We start from the raw sequence: 18,312 nt of genomic DNA, 5'->3' as shown, positions 1-18,312 counted from the left end.
TCCTTTTTTTCCAGCATCAAGTTGTGCTTGAATTTGACTTGTTTACTGGTAAACCAGAATAAGTTGTGAAATTTTAAGATATGTTAGTTTACTTAAAATTAAATAATATATTTTTATATTAAATGGAAATACTTGGTCTGCCAATTGATATATCTTTTTATGGCTGAAGTTAGTGTACAATCATCTTGCATATTCATCACCTTCATTTAAGTGTAAACATTGCATTTTTTCTTTTCAAAAATTACTACATTACAAAGAATACTATATTACTCTAATCCTACAATAACTCTTACTGTGAAGAAAGTTAACATCCTGATTCATATATTAAAGAAACTGGCTTAAAAACAGAATGCAATCTTAAACTTTTATATATAGTTAATGAAATTTATTTGTGTTAGTGTTTATACTCTGTGACTTGGATTTATACTACTAAATCTTGCTTAGTGTAGAATTGGATCGAAGTTGGTATGTGTTTTGGGTCCTGGCCCATAAGATCATCTGTGTTTTAGCCTACTATATACAGAGTGAGTATAATTCAAATACAACTCAGTTTCAACAAATATTTTTTAATGTATATAATTTGTCAGATACTAGGTGCTGACTATATAGCAGCAGGTAGAAAAAGCAAGAATAACAGCAGACAAAAATCCATGCCTGCATAGAAATTAAGTTCTAATGGGATTGGGGGACAGGTAATATGTAAGATAAATAAAATATATAGTATATAAAATATAAATGTATAAGATAGTGGTAAATGCTGTGAAGAAAAATAAATGCAGTGTTAGGGAGGGGTTAAGGGAATACTGGGTGGTAGGGAGTGTGGCGAGGCACTGTTGACATTTTAAGTAGGGTGGCCAGTGAAGGTTTCCCTGGGGAAGTGACAGCTGAGTAACAATCTGAAGAGCTGAGGGATAAGCAATGTGTACACTAAGGGAGGGACGAGTGTTCCAAGTAGAAGGAATCATGTGCATTTTTAAGACGGTTAAGTTTGCTGGAATTGTTACAGTCAGGCAGGTTACTGTTGTACATTCAGTCGGATTTTTCATTTTGACAGAATGTCCAGCAAGGAAGTGAAGACTGCACTGAAAAGTGCTCGGGATGCAATCAGGAACAAAGAATACAAAGAAGCTTTGAAACATTGTAAGGTAACTGATAATTTGTTCTTCCACCATAAAAGTATGTTACTTCTTTGTAAGCATTACCAATTTATGATAAGTAAATCATTTTACTGTTTAAATATAACGAAAGCGGTAAGGTTATTTAGTAGAATGATTAGAGCTATTGTGCTAGGATAAGCTACTTCTGTCACACTTAATTTTGTCTTTCTCTGAATTGGTAACGTATCAAAGCCAAGTTCTTAAAACTTGAATGTCTCTTAGGTATCTCTTGATGTGTTTACTGTGGGACCTTACTGTATCTTACAGCTTGCATTCTTTCTTAGTGTGTTGACATTTTAATTCTATTTGATTTGTGGATTCTAAAGTGCCTTTGTATGCTGATGGGAATGTTCCAGTCCAGAAGGAGAGATTGAATGTGCAGGAGAAATAGAAGGTAGTAGTAGGAGTGAAGTCCTTGGGAAGGTGAGAGAGATAATGGGATCCAGAGCTTAAGAGGAGGGTCTGTGATACCGCTTCCATCTGGAAAGGAGGGAAGATGGATGCAGGCCCGAATGCTCAGGTTGGGAGATTCGGGGGTGGGAAGATGAGAGTGAGCCCCTCTGATGGCTTCTGTTTTCTTAGTGAAGTATCAAGTGAGAGTGAAACAGGAGTTCTGTGGGAGGTTTGAGACAAAAGAGGTATGAAATAAGTATCAATAATATTATGACAGGTTTATACAGTGAGAGATGACTACTAAAATTAGTGGGGTGATCACTTGTAAGGCATAAAAATGTCAAATCACTGTATTGTACACCTGAAACTAACCAATATAACCAAAATAATATTGTATGCCAACTATACTTAAATAAAAGAATACATTTAGGAAAAAAGGTATGAAGTAGTTCTTGTTCATGGTGGGAAAACAAGCATAGTAGTAGTAAGGATTGAAAGGATTGCCAGACCTTAATGAATGTTAATTGGAAGTTTTATGTTAAAGTGAAGTCTGTGAACTCAGCTGGGTAATTTCTCCCTTCCTGTTCAGCTTCTCAGACTTGGCCACTTGGTGTGATGGAATTCAACTATGGATATGAAGAAAGACAAGGGGAAAGAGAGGCAAAGATGCTGAGGATGTTTGCAAGGGAGTGATGACAGTGATGGGTCAGGGAGTCTAAACTCGGAAAGGAGGGATGAGAATTGAGAAAGGGGTGAAAGAGAAAAAAAGGTGGTGCCATCAAAAATTAACACCTGACATAGGGTAGAGAATTGTGTTAGCAGGGTGTGGGGAGGTGGGGCGGGGGATAGGACAGGGGTGTGCTGGCAATCCAGATTTTGGTGGCTGAGTAGCAATGAGGGTAAGTAGTTAAGAGGCCATGATGTTCAGTGGGTCTTCACATGAATATTAGAATGATTACAGGGATTGAGGTGGAGAGGAAGTATACACAATTTTCGCTGAAGAAAAGGAGAGTTCCTAAGAAGTTAATGTGGTAGCAAGAAGGATTTTTTTGTAGGATAGTAGAATGGCTGAGCTTCAGAGGTACTGGGGTTTATGAAGGAGGGAGGAGCAGAGGAGGAATGTAGGTGACAGTGTGAGCAAGGAGAACCCCTTCCTCAGTTCCTGGTCCTGTGACACATGGGATGGAAGAGAGAAATCAGCTGCAGCTTGTAAGATCGGTAGGGGAATAGCCAAGTTTTGGTAGAGGCAGAACTTGGTACAGTTAAAAAAAAAAGGTTGAAAATGTAGAGGAAACCAGGCTGGTCTAGATTGGGAGTTCCGGAGGGCACAGTGAAGAGTTTGTGAGAGGGGGAGGGAGGGAATTGGGTTAGATCAGGGGAAATACACCTCAGTAATGGGTGAGAGTCTCAAGGGGCAAAGGATGCCCTTGTGAGGTTTAGGTTCTAGTGGTGACTGAGCCCAGCAGGGATGGAGGCCACGACGGAGCTAATACTGAAACAGAAGGATGAGCACTGCATTCGAACTGTAGGGGAGCCGCAGGGTCGCGGGAGGGACAGGGTCTCTTTCCTTCCGCCCTAGGCTTCTCGGAGTCTGATTTTATTGTTCCGTTCAGCAGGACCATAGCAGTCTTCTTCCTGGTCCAGTGTGAATTCCACCAAGTAGTTCATAGTTTATGCTGGAGGAACCCAGCCAGAAAGCAGAGGAACGGAACTAGTCAGTGTGATTACTTATGTGTAGTAATGTAGAATGTTCATTGACAATAATTTTTTTTACCTTTTTTTTATTAATGTTCTAATACAGTTGTCTCCATTTTCCCACCATCACTTTCCCCTGACCTACCTATGCCCACCTCCCACCCTCAATCCCACCCCGCCTTGGCTGCATCTGTGGGTCCCTCATACGGGTTCATTTATGTCCCTTTCCCTTCTTTCCCACATTATTTCCCTCTCCCCTTCCCTCTGGCTACTGTCATTTTATTTTCAGTTTCAATATCCCTGGCTATATTTTGTTTGCCGGTTTGTTTTGTTAAGTAGGTTCCACTTATAGGTGAAATCATATGGTATTTGCCTGAGACTAAATAAAATTTTCTATAAAGAAATGTTGCCCCTCTTTATTTGCTGTGTCTTGTCTGATTATCATTTTGTCTGCCTGTGTGTCTTTATAACTTGGTATAAGCATCCTTTTTTGGAAGCCTTCTCTGGCTTGTGTAGATGGAGTTTGAAGTTACGTATTTAAAAAAAATACTATTGACTACATTCCCTATGCTTACTTTACATCTCTGTGACTAATTTTATAACATAACATCCTGTGACTATGTTCTCTATGCTTACTTTACATCCCTGTGACTATTTTACAACTTAGCTTTTATGGAGTTTGTAATAGATGGAGTTCTGTGCTTTTGCTATTTTTATGTATTAGCAGATAGAAATATTTTTACTTGCAGATTTTACTTCTTTGTTGGCATTTTTAGTTTTTAAGATAAAACCATTTCACTCTTGATATTTTCTCAGAACATCATACCTGCTTTCATCACATTGTTGTAATTATTTCCTTAAAAGTGTGTTTGAAATTTGGAAACTGTGGTCTAATAGGCGGATAGTAGGTACTTACTGATTATAGGTTGACTGTGGCATTTGCTCAGCAGCTACATGCCAGTCACTGTCCTTGGTGTGGGGGACATAAGCATTATAAGGCCTCAGTGTTTTGAGCGTAACTCTGGTAGTTAACCTCATTCTTGTCAGTTTCTTAGGAGGCAGCGTCGTTGGGTAGAATGAATTTGTGCTGTACATTGGGGACAGATTGCTAGAAGTGTCATGTGGATACATGTAAACCTAATAATCTGACTTGTGCAACTCATTGAAATGTTCTTATCTCCTCTAGAATGTGTAAAACCTTGAGCTGATTTCTCTTTAGCTACTACTTTTGTTTTCTTTTACTCAAACATTTTTGCTTCCTGTTTCAAACTATTTTCCCTTAGCAAACAGCTATTATTTTTGAAAGTAATAGCTCTGCATACAATTTTTGTTCTAGTTGACAGGTATTGTTTAAACATTCATCACCACTGTTTATTGGAACATATTTTGTACAGTTACGTTGGGGTCAGTCTACTTTCCTAGCCTATAATGTTGATGAAAATACCTGTCTAATGTGGGGAAATGTTATCATAGTGAATGGAAATATGGGAGCTGGGTAAAGTGCAATGCTGTGACAAACAGTTTTGTGAGTTGACTGGTAGCACTGTGGAGTGGAGGCAGGCGGGACGGTTGGGCGGTAAGAACTGTCTTATTGTTCTTTCCATACCCAGTATTCTCAAGGGGCCAGGAGAGGTGTTTGGTGGAGGCATCATTATTACCTGGGCACCTTTTAAAAAATATACCTCATATTCCAGACCTCTTAAAATTACTGATCCAGTCTAACTCCCTCTCTCACTGAGAAAACTGAAAACCAGAGAGGTTAAGTGGCATTTTTAAGGTTGTCCAGTTAGTGATAGATCCAGATTTTTAGACCTTCAAGTAGACTGCCTTTTCTTGTTGTTTGTCCATCACTTCCAAAATTTAATGACCTTCTCTTTTAATTTTTTAATCAGACAGTGTTAAAACAAGAGAAAAATAACTACAATGCCTGGGTTTTTATTGGTGTTGCGGCTGCCGAGCTAGAACAACCTGAGCAGGCCCAGGGCGCCTATAAGAAAGCTGCTGAACTAGAGCCCGACCAGTTACTAGCTTGGCAGGTATGTAACATTTTTTCCTCATAGGGAAGAGTTTTTCCCCCCATTTTTAAAATTATAGGTAATAGCTTTATATTTTAAAATTTTAAACCTCCACTTATCCCACGTGAGAAAAAAATTTTAATTTATTGGTCTTCCAAACCTGAAAATTAATTTTAAAATAAAGTGGTGTCACTGATGCCATTTACCACTATTTAACCCTCCAACCCAATGAATTATTTCCAAATATAAGGAATGGAATTGAAACATGATTGTGTTAATCTCCAACTCAATTATATGTGCATATATGCAAGAGTTATCGTGAATATACTTCATGTTTACCCAAGAGAAAATAAATGCACATTGTATTTTCTAAAAATAATGTTAAAAATTTGCAATTCTTTGAGTACAAGTTAAATTCTTCTTTTTTATTTAATGGTCTTGACGTTTTTTAGTTGGCTTCTCCAACTGTTTCTTATTTTTTTTTTTTTTATAAAGATTTTTTTTTTTTTTTTTTTTTTTTTTTTTTTTTTAGAGAGGGAAGGGAGGGAGGGAGAGGGAGAGAGAGAGAGAGAGAGAGAGAGAGAGAGAAATAGAAACATCAATGTGCGGTTGCTGGGGGTTATGGCCTGCAACCCTGGAATGTACCCTGGCTGGGAATCGAACCTGGGACACTTTGGTTCCCAGCCCGCGCTCAATCCACTGAGCTACGCCAGCCAGGGCTACTGTTTCTTATTTAATGACTTCGTTTCACACCTTAGTCCCATCTGAGAAACCGTGATTGAAGGGAAGCCGCAGGCTCTGGGGAACGTGGGTCTGTGTCAGAGTTAAGGGACCACGGATGTGAACAAGGGTGTCTGGGGACACACTCAGAGCAGTGGTTTTGGACCTTGCTCATCTCGTGCCATACAAACTAATTAATAAAATTCTGTGGCACACCAAAAAATACATTTTTTGTTGATCTGACAAAAAAATAGGTATAATTTTGATTTCTTCACACTGAATGACTGTTGTGTTGGCTATTGTCTTTTTTTTATTTGACAGTCTAAGAGAAAAGAGATTGGTGCCCCTGACTAGAAAGTCAGGTATTGCATGTTTTAAAAATTCTGTGGCATACTGGTTGAAAATCGCTGACTTAGATGGTTGCCTTTTTAATGTACTGATTGATTGAGGATATCTGATCTTTATTGAAACAAAAATGGCAATTTCTACAGACTACTTGGATTTTTTGTTTGTTTCACTATATAAAAATAGCATTATATGGTAATATCTTAGGGGTTAAGATTGTATAATAACCATTAAAATACATTTTTTATTGTGAAACACTTCAAATATATTTTCAAAAGGAAAGATGCGTGAGCCCTTCTATATCCACCATCCAGCTTCAGTTAAAATCTTCTCACAGCCACTTTTTTTCACCTAAGCTTTCACCTACTCCCTCCATCTCTAATTATTTGGAGGCAGATCTCAGACATATTTGTTCATCGTACTTATCTTTAACATAAATAATCTTTATACGTTGTTACTTTTGCAAAATAGATACAAGAACACTAGATGTTTTTGGAAGAATAATTTCTATTACTTCCTATTTTAGGGGTTAGCAAACCTGTATGAGAAATGTAATCAGATAAATGCTAAGGATGACTTACCTCGTGTTTACAAAAAGCTCCTGGACCTTTATGAAAGGTAATCAATATGTGGGGAAAGACCAGTTTCTTTAAAAGCATGAATTAGAAAAGTGGGTAAAAATTATATAGAAGTACTTCAAACATTTACTAGGAATTGGGAAACGGTTTTCTTTTACACAGTTACAACAGAACCTCTTGATTGTGCTGAGTACAAAATCAAATACTGATGGTAAGAGGATTAACTAATTTGGGAACCTTGATATGTTTTTATCAAGATATTATTGGAAGATATTATTTATCTTCCAGTGTAATGGAAGATAAATAATATTTCTTAAAACTTTTTATGAGAGTCTCATTTTATAAAATTTTACTGTACTATGAAAAATGTACTATGTTCTGATTTAAAATAGTACCTGACAATATTATTGAGATATTTTAATTTTGGTGTTTTAAGTCTTTGGTTGTTTTTATTAGTCATATTCAAATTTTTTTTTTTATTTTCAGTGTTGACAAACAGAAGTGGTGTGATGTCTGTAAGAAACTTGTGGATCTGTATTACCAAGAAAAGAAACACATGGAGGTTGGTTAATGATATTCTGGGGGCAGTATACTTTTTTTAATAAAACCATCATTAGAAGAAAGCTTTCATTTCATTTAGGGAAAAATTTTTAAAATTGCTATGTAATATGGAATTTAAAAAATTTAGAGGAATGATACAAATTATAGTGATTTGAAAACTGTAAATAGAATTTAAATTTCAGGCATTATAATTTCTGAACCTTTTTGAAACTGCAGGAATAAATAAAATAAGTAAAAGCATTACCTGTAGAATATAGTAGCCTGTTGGTGGTATCTCATAGCTGATGCTGTGAGTTATGAAGACTGTTAGGACAGCTCAGTCATGCTAATGATGTAAGGACTGTAGACTCACCCAATCAACTTAGTTTTTATGGCATTCGTAATAGATGGAGTTCTGTGCTTTTGTTAGTTTTATGCATTAGCAGATAAAATATTTTATTTGCAGATTTTATTTCTTTATTGACATTTTTAATATTTAAGATAAAATAACATTTTCAATTTCCATCATAGGTGGCCCAAACATGGCAGAAGTTGATAGAGACACGGCAAGGGCAAGGTGCAGACAACCACGAGCTTCATCAGCTGTGGAGGAAGTTGACTCAGTTGCTGGCTGAGAGTGCTGAGGATGAGAACAATGAGACCCAGCAATTGGTATTGGCCTGTTTATTCCCCTGAATTTAGAAAATGGAAGCATAATGATATACTTAGAATATAGAAATGTACTATATGTCAGAATAAATAGTTTATAATGTTCAGTTTTAAATAATCTTCCTGATAGTCAGAATTATTGGCCTATAGTCCTTTACTAAGTCTGGACAGAGTGGAATTAGTATTTAGGATATCAGAATTCTATTCCCTTAAGAATCAACAAGAGATCAGTTACTTTTATACTGTAAAAACAACAACTATGAAATTGGCCTTTATGAAACTGCTATAATTTTTAAAAAGTTGTGCTTTAAAGACATGTTTCTTTTTACTTATGAACTGAGAGTACTAAATTACTTTGAGGTTTAACAATTCAACTAGAGTATTTTATTTAAAGTATATATATATTCATATATGTTTTTATATATATTTAAAGTATATATGTATGTTAATATATATTCCAAGTATATATTTTTTTTTCCTGGAAGAAGTTGATATTCTCTATTTCATTAGAGAATATTGTTATACTTTCCTTTATTCTTTTTTTAATAGTTTATTTTTTATTATCTTTTTCCCATTACCATTTGTCCCCCTTATACCCTCTTCTACCTCCACCATCCCTCCCTCTCCCACAGTCACCGCACTGTTATCCATGTCCATGAGTCCTTTTCATTTTCTGCTGGATCCCTCCACCCCTCGAACCCTCCCGCTGCCCCCAACCCAACCCCAGAGATGTCAGTCTGCTCTCTCTGTCTATGAGTCTGCCTCTATTTTGCTTGTTAGTTCAGTTTATTAATTAGATTCTACATATGAGTGAAATCATATGCTATTTGTCTTTCCCATTTGGAGTACTAATTCAAAGAAATAGTCCTTTTTAATGTGCAGATTTTGAAGTAATTATAAATAATTTTTAAAATACTTTAAAAAACATGGCCTTCAAACCATAATTAGGAAATATCTCCATTATCCTACTTTTTAATATTTGTAAGTTTAAAAGTGAACTTAGTTTATTATAGTATATAGACACTAAGTGTATACTTTCTAAATTGAATGGAAATTTAAATGTAAGCAACGACAGGCTCTGTACAGTATGGGATGCTCATTCCATTGTGTATTGTTCATTTGTCCATTGATTCAGAAAATGTTTATCAAGAGCCTGCTAAATGTCAGGCAGTGTGCTGAGTGCGGGGGGGTAAGAATGTGAGAACAAGATTTGCATTTGTTTGTGTGTGGGTTTATCTGTGTATACATTCAGTTCTGGAGAAAATTGATCAGTGATGAAATTAGATGATTTACCAAATTCTCTTAAATTATACCTTTGTATTATGATTTCATTATTTTCCTGAAATAGTATAGGTTACCAGAAAATCAAACACATACCAAAATAAGTAAAATGTCTATGAATTATCTGTACTATACTTCTTCATGAAAGAGAATTAATTATACTTATCCTAAGAATTGACTTCTACCAGTTAAAAATACTATAAAAGGGTTTTCAAAGGTGGTTACTTTCACCTTGATTGTTAATGATAACTCTGTTATTTAAGTGTGTTCAGAAAACAAATGTACTGCCTATTTTCCATGTAGATTAATTTCATTTTTTTTTAACCCCTTGTGCTTGACTGTTTAAGTTAGACTTCTTTTATTTTTTCAATCCTCTCCCAAGGACATGCTTTTAATTTTTAAAGAGAGGGGAAGGGAGGGAGAGAGAAAGGGAGAAAAACATTGATTGGTTTCTTGTTGTAGGCGCCCCACCTGAGACCAAATCTGCAACCCAGGCATGTGCCCTGACTAGGAATTGAACCCACAACAGTTTATAAGACAATGGTCCAACCAGCTGAGCCACACTGGCCAGGGCAGTTAGGCAGCAGTGGTTTCTCCTCCTCTTCCTTTTCTTCTTCCTCCTCCTCCATCAGAGCAGTAACATTTTGCTTCTTTATATAGATTTTTTAAGCATAATTCATGAAGAAAATTTTGAGATGGTGAACTGTATTATCAGTTTTCATTATAGTCATGGGAAATCTTTTTAAAAATATAGAATCTAAGTAACCAAATGAATGGTATCCTTTAAAGTGCTTGCTTTGGATTCTAGTATTGCTGTTCTGGCTCAAAACATACTTAGAAGTCCTCTTTTGGAGTTTTCCTATAGAATTAACTATAGTATCAGTTAATGATACTATATAAGAATTTATTTTATTTCTGGTTTTCTTTTACCAAAAGTATAACTTAACTTCATAGAATATATTCTTAAGATTGGGAATTTGTACTGTTAGAGATGTTCCAAAGAACATGCTGGTGATTTCAGAAGAGATCTCTCAAAAGTGACCCAAACAGTAGCAGCTACATTGGCATATGAGACTCTGCATCTCTGGTTGACTGTTTTATGAAAAATAGCAGACTTACAAGACTGTTCTATTAAATTAATGTCACCGATTTATAGTTATCCCTTATTAGTTCACTGCAGTCTGCTGGCCAGTGGAATCAGAATGTATTCCAGAACTTACATATACATGTTTTTCTTCATTGAAATTATCAGGGCCATCTAATAAAATGCATTTGCTGTGAGTTGAGTGTAGTTTGTTTGAATTTTATGCACTCAACTGTTTTAGAATTGTCATTTAAATTTGTTACAGATGATATGTTTCTTGTTTATTTGTTTCAGCTTTTAACTGCTTTCGAGAATGCACTGGACTTATCAGATAAGGTTCCTAGTGAAGATCATCAAGTACTTTATAGACATTTCATTCAGTGTTTATCCAGAGTAAGTTGATTTTTAAAATCTCTTACGTGAGTTTGCTATTCTAAATGGGAAAGTGTCCAGAAGTATATTTTACTGCTACTTAGTTTATTTTACTTTTATATTTCCAAGTTTCCTCATGAAACTGCTAGGTTGAAGAAGGCCTGTGAAGGAATGATAAACATCTATCCCACTGTACAATATCCATTAGAAGTGCTTTGTTTGCATTTAATTGAATCAGGTAATTTCTTCTTTATTACATTCATGTCCTAGAGGTATGTGAGTGTGGGAATGATGTTATTATTTATCAAAAATTGTTTTAGTGCCTACTATGTATAAGGTATTATTTCAGTATTTCTGGGAATAAAAAGAAGTACAGTGTATAGTCTCTGTGTACATGAAAAAGCTGATAAATATAGTAAAGTATAGTGATACAGAGGAATTATGAGTTGTTGATCAGTGAAGTCTTTTTGAATGTGCGGATTGAAGAAGGTCTTGAATTTTCCATAAACATTAGATAAATGGGAAGATGTAAAATGTACTCCAGATGGCATGAGCAAGGGTATGGAGCTTGGTGCAGTTTTAGGGAATAGTAAAATAATTGTATTTGCTATAGTAGAAGGAATAGCTAAGATATATTTTGTTTTCAGTAGGTTGGACTGTATTACATAGCGCTATGAATGTCACACAAAGGATTTTGTGGAAGATTAGCATTTTCAGCATTGATGTTATTAGTGTCACAAGTACATTATTATACACACTGCAGTATATATGAATCACGTGAGAATTATCTACTCTTTCAGTGAAATGGAGCAGATTCAAGTTAGAGTGTGTCTCAGTGTATGTTTCCTGTTCTTGCTTCTTTGAGGGGAATAGGGCAGCAATGGCAGCTAGCTTGCCGGGTGTTGCTAAAACCTGTAGCGGTGGGTGTGCTGTGCCCATGGCCAGTGTGCAGCCAGCTTATAGGGGAACCGTATTGTTTTTCACAGCAGCCTCTGTCCTTGGTTTCAATATCTGTGCCAAATAAGGTGTTTTTAAATAATTTGGATCTTACTCCCTTCATGCCTATATTCACCTGATGTGAACAGAGTTCACAGAAATCGGTCATTGAAATAAAAATAGCAGTACCAGCACCAATATGGTAGCAACTGTAAATTACTGAAAAGCTCTAGTAATCATTTTTTCTTCATTCATAAATGAGTATACACATTGGAATGCTTTGTACATGAATGACTGACACCTGTTTCATAATAGGAAAATGGTTGGAAACCATGGTAGGGGGTAACTCAGGGAAAATGGCCTTTTGGAGGTATCATTGCATCCGTCCCAGCTCTCCCCTCTTTACCATTCCCTTGTAAGTCCTACTTGCACTTGCATTCCCCTGGTGTGTGAATTAAATTTTAGAACTGTTACCTTCAGTCTTGGATTTTTTTTTGGCAATTTACATATTTTTTCCCATACTTTGAGTCAAGTTTAGGCTTGTACAAGCACTTTTCATGAATATGAGAAAAGAAAACAGTAGAAGGGTCATGTTAAATTAATTTATGAAGTATAAATTCTTCAGCTAATATGGTGTGCAGGAGATATTGTATAGAAGATAGATTTAATTAAGTAGACTAAATGATACTGGGAACATGTTGGCAATTGAAAGTAACATTGAATAAAAAAAAAGATTTTTAGTGGTAAAGGTAGGGAAAATCAATTTTGACTTGTAGGTCTCCTGAAACATTGGCCTACTGTGGAATAATGCTTTGTATGAAGGGTAAGTTGTTGAGAGATGCTGATGGACATGCAAAAGGAATTGTCCGTCAGTGGTTTGCAGATGAGCCATTAATACTGAGGCTAGACATATGGCTTGGAATAATTTATATGTAGGTGTTTTGTTTGGGTGGCATATTATGCTCAAAGACTGAATTTGTCTTTGCCAAAAGTTTATTTAACACAGGTTTATTGCAGGAATTTCACAAGCCAGTAGCATAAAGGATAAGGTCTCTTAAGAAGCCAGTAAAGAAATGACACACTCCAAACCAGTAATAGATTGGTCACATTATTGTTTAAGGCAATGGGAGATGAAAGACATATAGTCCAATGAAAGACATTATAGTCCATAATTTATTTTGTATTAGTTGTGCTCTACCTTTTCTGCCAGGTTGGCTCTCTTTTCTGGAAAGGATGGCTTAACCAACTGAGAAGTGACTTAACCAACTGAGAAGCTGCCAAACATAAACCCAGAAAGTCCCTTGTTGCTAGAGCACATTGCTAGGGAACTGTGGTGCTCGAGGTGCTGGGTTGGCTGGCAGGATGTTCTCCTTCCAGGGGCCGCTGCACAGCTTTCACCACTCCTGGTAAAAGAGTCGCTTTCACCAACATGGGAGCTAATGCCCCAAAGATCTTTGGAGAGCTTTTGGATCAGCATAAGGTCGCCTTGCCCAAACCAAACACTTTTGAGTAGTCCTCACAAACTCTCAGTGTTTACAGTCTAAATGTTCCGTTGCTGTAGTTGCTTCTTCATATATATTTTTTTTTTTTTTGGATAAGTCCCCAGTGGTGCCCCGCAGCAGCTGAGCTGCTGAGTGCTTACCAGTGACAACAGAAGAGATGATGATACCCTGACACACCTTACTTCACTCTTGTATCAAAACAACTTAACTCTTAAAAACAAATCAGACAGAGAAAGGCAAATCCCGGATGATTTCACTTATATGTGGAATCTAAAGAACAAAATAAATGAACAAACAAAATAGAAACAGACTCATAGACACAGAGAACAGACTGATGCTTGCCAGATGGGAGAGGTGTTGGAATACTGGGTGAAAAAGTGAAGGAAGTAAGAAGTACAAATTGGTAGTTACAAAATAGTCACAGGAATGTAAAGTACAGCATAGGGAATGTAATCAATCAATAATACCAAGTGGGTACTTTAAATATTGGGGGGATGACTTTGTAAAGGATGGATTGTCTAACCTCGATGCTCTACACCTGAAACTAATACAAAATAAATTATAATTGAAAAAGAAGGTTAAAAAATCAAAACTACAAATAGTAAAATGACAACAAACTTAAAACTGTCAACAACTGAACCTAAAAAACAAAAACAAACTAAGCAAATAACTAGAACAGGAACAGAATCACAGAAATGGAGATCACATGGAGGGTTATCTGCAGGGAAGGGTAGGGGGAGAGTGGGAAAAAGATACAGGGAATAAGAAGCATAAATGGCAGGTACAGAATAGACAGGAGGAAGTTAAGAATAGTATGGGAAATGGAGAAGCCAAAGAACCGATGTGTATGACCCATGAGCATGAACTAAACAGGGTGGTGGGGCAGGGGGGCAGGGAGGATGATGATGGGAGAGGGGTGCAAGGCAGAGGGGGATAAAAGGGAGGAAAAAAATGGGACAACTGTAACAGCATAATCAATAAATTATACATTTAAAAACTTTATTTTTTTGTCATAAACAAGTGTCTTTGAAATCATGTCAAACCAGTACACAGCAATAGGTGAGAGGGAAGTGTAGTGGATGACTTCAGAGGAAAACTAAGGGCAAAAAGTTCTCACTGTACCCTTGCAGTTCTGGCCAGCTTGGAGGCAAAGGGAGGGAGAAGGGGGAGAGGAAAATAGAGGACAGAAAAGAGGAGAAGTCAGTTAGGAAGGTTGGGGGCCTGCAAAGCAGCACAGAAGGCAGCCAAAGAGCATTTCAGAAAAGAGATCTGTAACTGACTTTATGATTAGGAGGCCTTTATTAGCGTTATCTTTTAAAATCAGATAAATCACAATGATGAAGAAGTGTTTAGCCGCTATTAAAAAAGCCATCCAGGCACTTGACTGACTGAAATTAAAGGAGAGGAAGAGGAAGCAGGTAGAGGGAAAGAAAACTTTTAGAGGAGGAGAACTGCAATAGAACCACGTGGCAGCAGAGTTTTAAGAAGAAAGGACTAGCTAACATGAACAGTGCATTGAAGTCAAGGAGGATGAGGCCAGCTAAGAGACTTTCAGTACAGGGTATGCTTATGAATGAGTATGTATGTGCGTGTGTGTGTATTCTGCTGATAGGAAGCATAGTTTCAAAATCACCCAGCCTCTTCAAATTTTAACATGAGTCCCAATGTGTTTCCAATATAAGTGGACTGATTATGGTGTTGCCTCTGGTACATCCCCCTCTGTCCCATTTTGTACTGTTAAAATTGCTATTAAGAAATTAATGACTAGTGTTTACTCTTTTCTGTCTGTGCCCGTTCAGCTATCAGTGGTTTTGTACCTTTTCCTCATTCTTGACCTGCTCATATGCCAAATGGCACATGAGGATACTTTGAAATTTCTTCCTGAGAACTGATTACATGCTTTTTCAATAAGTACATTTATGCTTACACAGTGCATTTGTTGAGGAAACATGGTCCTTATATTCCAAAAGCCTACAAAAATACAGAAGAAATGCAATCAACAGAGTGTTCAGAGTTTTGTACCTAAATTTAGCATTTAACTAAGTTTCTGATAAAGAGGTAGCAAAGGGATTATGCTGACTGATGAAGAGTGTATTGATTTATATGAGAAGAAAGTTCTTGAAAAGGGTTTGGGGTGGCTATTTTGCGGAGTTGAAAGAAAGAGAGGTCGATGTCCTGGCAAAGGGAAGATGGGGTGGGGGGTGTTCCCGTATGTGGTACACAAGGAAGAGTGCTTTCCCTGCTCAGCTTTGGGTCACAAGAACTTGTAGAATAGAGCAGTTTAGGCTTAAGTACATTCTAAGGTAAATTAATATTCTAGAGTGGAACTACAGTAGTACTGCTTAATGACTTCTATTTTTCTTCTTTTTATTGCTCCTCTAAACCAAATTTTCTGTGTATTAAGAATTGAAAATTCTAAGGTCTCTATCCTCCCCCAGAGCACTTTAGTATCTTTGAAATTTGCTGCTTGACAGGAGTTAATCACTGGGTTCTCTTTCACTGGGGACAAATATATTTCATTCTTTGTTCTCCTTTGCATGTTGAGACTGGAAGGCTGATTTTCAAAATGACTCAGTTTATAAAGCTTCACATCACAAGTAGTGAATAGCTTTCACAATTGTCATTTGATGAATGCTGTTTCATGCTAAATGACTTTTTATTTTATTTTATTTTATTTTGCTTTATTGCTGAAATTGGGGAGGATAATAAAGCTTGGTTCTTTAATCCAAAGAGAAAAGAGCTAAGATTTTGTGTTCTAGAAATATTTGAAAATAAAGAATTGAATACATGCTGTTTTTTTCCCCTCTAACTAGGTTTATTTAAAAGAAGAATTCTGTGGTAGTGATCAGTTTCTTTGGGATGTGAGAAATGAATTAATTATTTTTAAAAACTCACTTTTTTGTAGTAAACTCTAGGAAACAGACTTCTCAGAGGTATTACTTGGCATCTACCCTGAATCTCTTCAGAATACCTTTTATCCATGGAGATGTAATATTCATTAGCCCCAAGTCTGGCTTATCTTATTGAGGAATAAAAACAACATAGTCAAACAGTTTTAAAGTCATTAAATCTGGAATCTTGAAATCTTTTAAATATTAAAAAGAGCAGATAAGTTATATAAATGATTGTGTATTCAAAAACAATGAAGTCAATTTCCTGTCATTGTCTACGTTTATTTAGTTAATATTTTCATCAGGAATTAGTATGGAGGAGAGGAGAATTGAGTACTGAAGCTGGAATATTCCTTGTGTCTTGACACAGGATCATTTGTGTTATTACTGTCGATGGCTTTTGGGAACACTACAGAGAATTCTTCAAGGGCAATGTGGTCATACATAAAGACTGTGTTGCACGCAGCTAAACATGAATGCAATCCTCCCAATTCTCTTTCTTTCTATGATTGTGCTCCCAATGTTAGCAAAAGGGAACATGTTAGGAAAGTTTACCTTGTTTTAAAAGTTTTTTGTGTTCATCCTAGCCTTTTGGAAACTATTTTCAAGTACCTACCCACACTTTTCTTACTTGTGTGCAGTTTTTAGGTACTGTAAGTATGGATGATCATGGAAAGATACATGATTGGCTTTTTTCCTTTTTATCCCACGAGTGTTTACCCTAGTAAGAACAGTTTATGTAGCCAGAGTAGTCTTTCGTGTTGTGATTCCATGCAGTAAGAGAGTTTGATTCAGATGGGTAGAAATTGAAGGTGCAATTTTAGTAGCCATTTCATTCTCTTTTTAAAGACAGCTTTTGAGATTTAAATTATATATAGGCTTTGATGCTTAGAAATTTGGTATATGTATGCTAATAACTTTTTCTTTTAACTCCAGGTAATCTTACTGTTGAAGGACGACAGTATTGTTGCAGACTAGTGGAAATGGATTCAAACAGTGGCCCAGGCCTCATTGGTTTAGGCATCATAGCATTACAAGACAAAAAGTATGAAGATGCCGTTAAGAACTTGACAGAAGGTAAGGGTACCATGCATACCATGTAACATAGTTGTTATTTGGTCAGTAGGTATTTAACTTTGGGCTTTTCTTTAAGGAATCCAATGTTTAACATAGGAGTGAAAAAAAATGAACTTACATACTCTGGAGTATGCTTAAGTTTGAATTCCAACTCTTGTCACTTAATAATTTCAAGACCTTGGGGAAGTTAATTAAACTCTCTTTGTCTCAGTGTCTTCATTTATAAAATAGTGATAATAATATCTCTATCCTTACATTCAAATTGAGATCTGAATGACAAATTCAAGCCTGGTGGTGGGAGGAGCATTTCAGGCCTAGAAATGAAGTAGCCTGAGGTTAGAGGCAAGCTGGTATTCAGGGAACTGCTTGTAGTTGGGCCGGATTTGCCAATGAAGTGTGGGAGGAGGAAGGGGCAAGAATTGAAGCTGGGGAAGAGCCATGCAAACCTTGTAAGCACCCTAAGGGTAGTAGGGAACCAGTGGAAGCAGGGGAGCCTCACAATTCCATTTGCAGTTTTAGAATACTCATCACAGTGTAGAGAATGAATCTGAGTGGGTGGCGAGCACTCGTACTGATCTGGGATAAAGGTGATGGAAGTCTGAACCGAAGCCCTGGTGGGAAAGAAAGGGACTAGGGCCTGGAATCAGTGTGGCTTTGTGGCTGAGTAGATGCGGGAGATGAGGGAAAGGGGAGAAGTCTGATTTGGAGAGGAGATGGTGGTGCCATCCATCTCAGTAGTTATGGAAACCTTGGATTTTCTTCTTGCTTTTATCCTTTTAGGATTAAAAGAAAGCCCTCAATGTGCCAATGGATGGTATCATCTGGCAGAAGCCCAACTCAGAATGCATAGACCTAAGGAAGCGGTTCTTTCATGCAATCAAGGTATTCCTGACATCTTTAAGTGCTGCCAATCCTGTTTCTTTTCAGCTTAAAGGAGAAAGATAGTGTTTTAAAAAAAAAACAACCAGATATATCTTAAAGACTGCTATTTTTTGTATTTGAACTTGCCAACTAATTTAAATTTCATTGAGATTAAAAAATGCCAAGTCTCTATGCA

At 36.6% G+C, this 18,312-nt stretch overlaps 1 protein-coding gene across 4 annotated transcripts in view; it reads left to right on the top strand.

The window, feature by feature from the left end:
* The window catches only part of TTC37 (tetratricopeptide repeat domain 37), a 79,039-nt gene that overhangs the window by 5,721 nt on the left and 55,006 nt on the right, over positions 1 to 18,312 (top strand). For all 4 annotated transcript variants that reach the window (XM_036020554.1, XM_036020555.1, XM_028509993.2 and 1 more), the window contains 9 exons: positions 1,055 to 1,145; positions 5,138 to 5,281; positions 6,852 to 6,943; positions 7,390 to 7,465; positions 7,975 to 8,115; positions 10,772 to 10,870; positions 10,979 to 11,087; positions 17,115 to 17,255; positions 18,036 to 18,137. In XM_036020554.1, coding sequence (XP_035876447.1) covers positions 1,056 to 1,145; positions 5,138 to 5,281; positions 6,852 to 6,943; positions 7,390 to 7,465; positions 7,975 to 8,115; positions 10,772 to 10,870; positions 10,979 to 11,087; positions 17,115 to 17,255; positions 18,036 to 18,137 — 994 coding nt within the window. In that variant the 5' untranslated portion in view covers position 1,055. The remainder of the gene's footprint in view (positions 1 to 1,054; positions 1,146 to 5,137; positions 5,282 to 6,851; positions 6,944 to 7,389; positions 7,466 to 7,974; positions 8,116 to 10,771; positions 10,871 to 10,978; positions 11,088 to 17,114; positions 17,256 to 18,035; positions 18,138 to 18,312) is intronic.

The sequence above is a fragment of the Phyllostomus discolor genome, chromosome 3 (genome assembly GCF_004126475.2).
Source record: "Phyllostomus discolor isolate MPI-MPIP mPhyDis1 chromosome 3, mPhyDis1.pri.v3, whole genome shotgun sequence".
NCBI lineage: Eukaryota > Metazoa > Chordata > Mammalia > Chiroptera > Phyllostomidae > Phyllostomus > Phyllostomus discolor.
The sequence above is the reverse complement of the archived record's forward strand: the minus strand, read 5'-3'. Positions and strand labels throughout refer to the sequence as shown.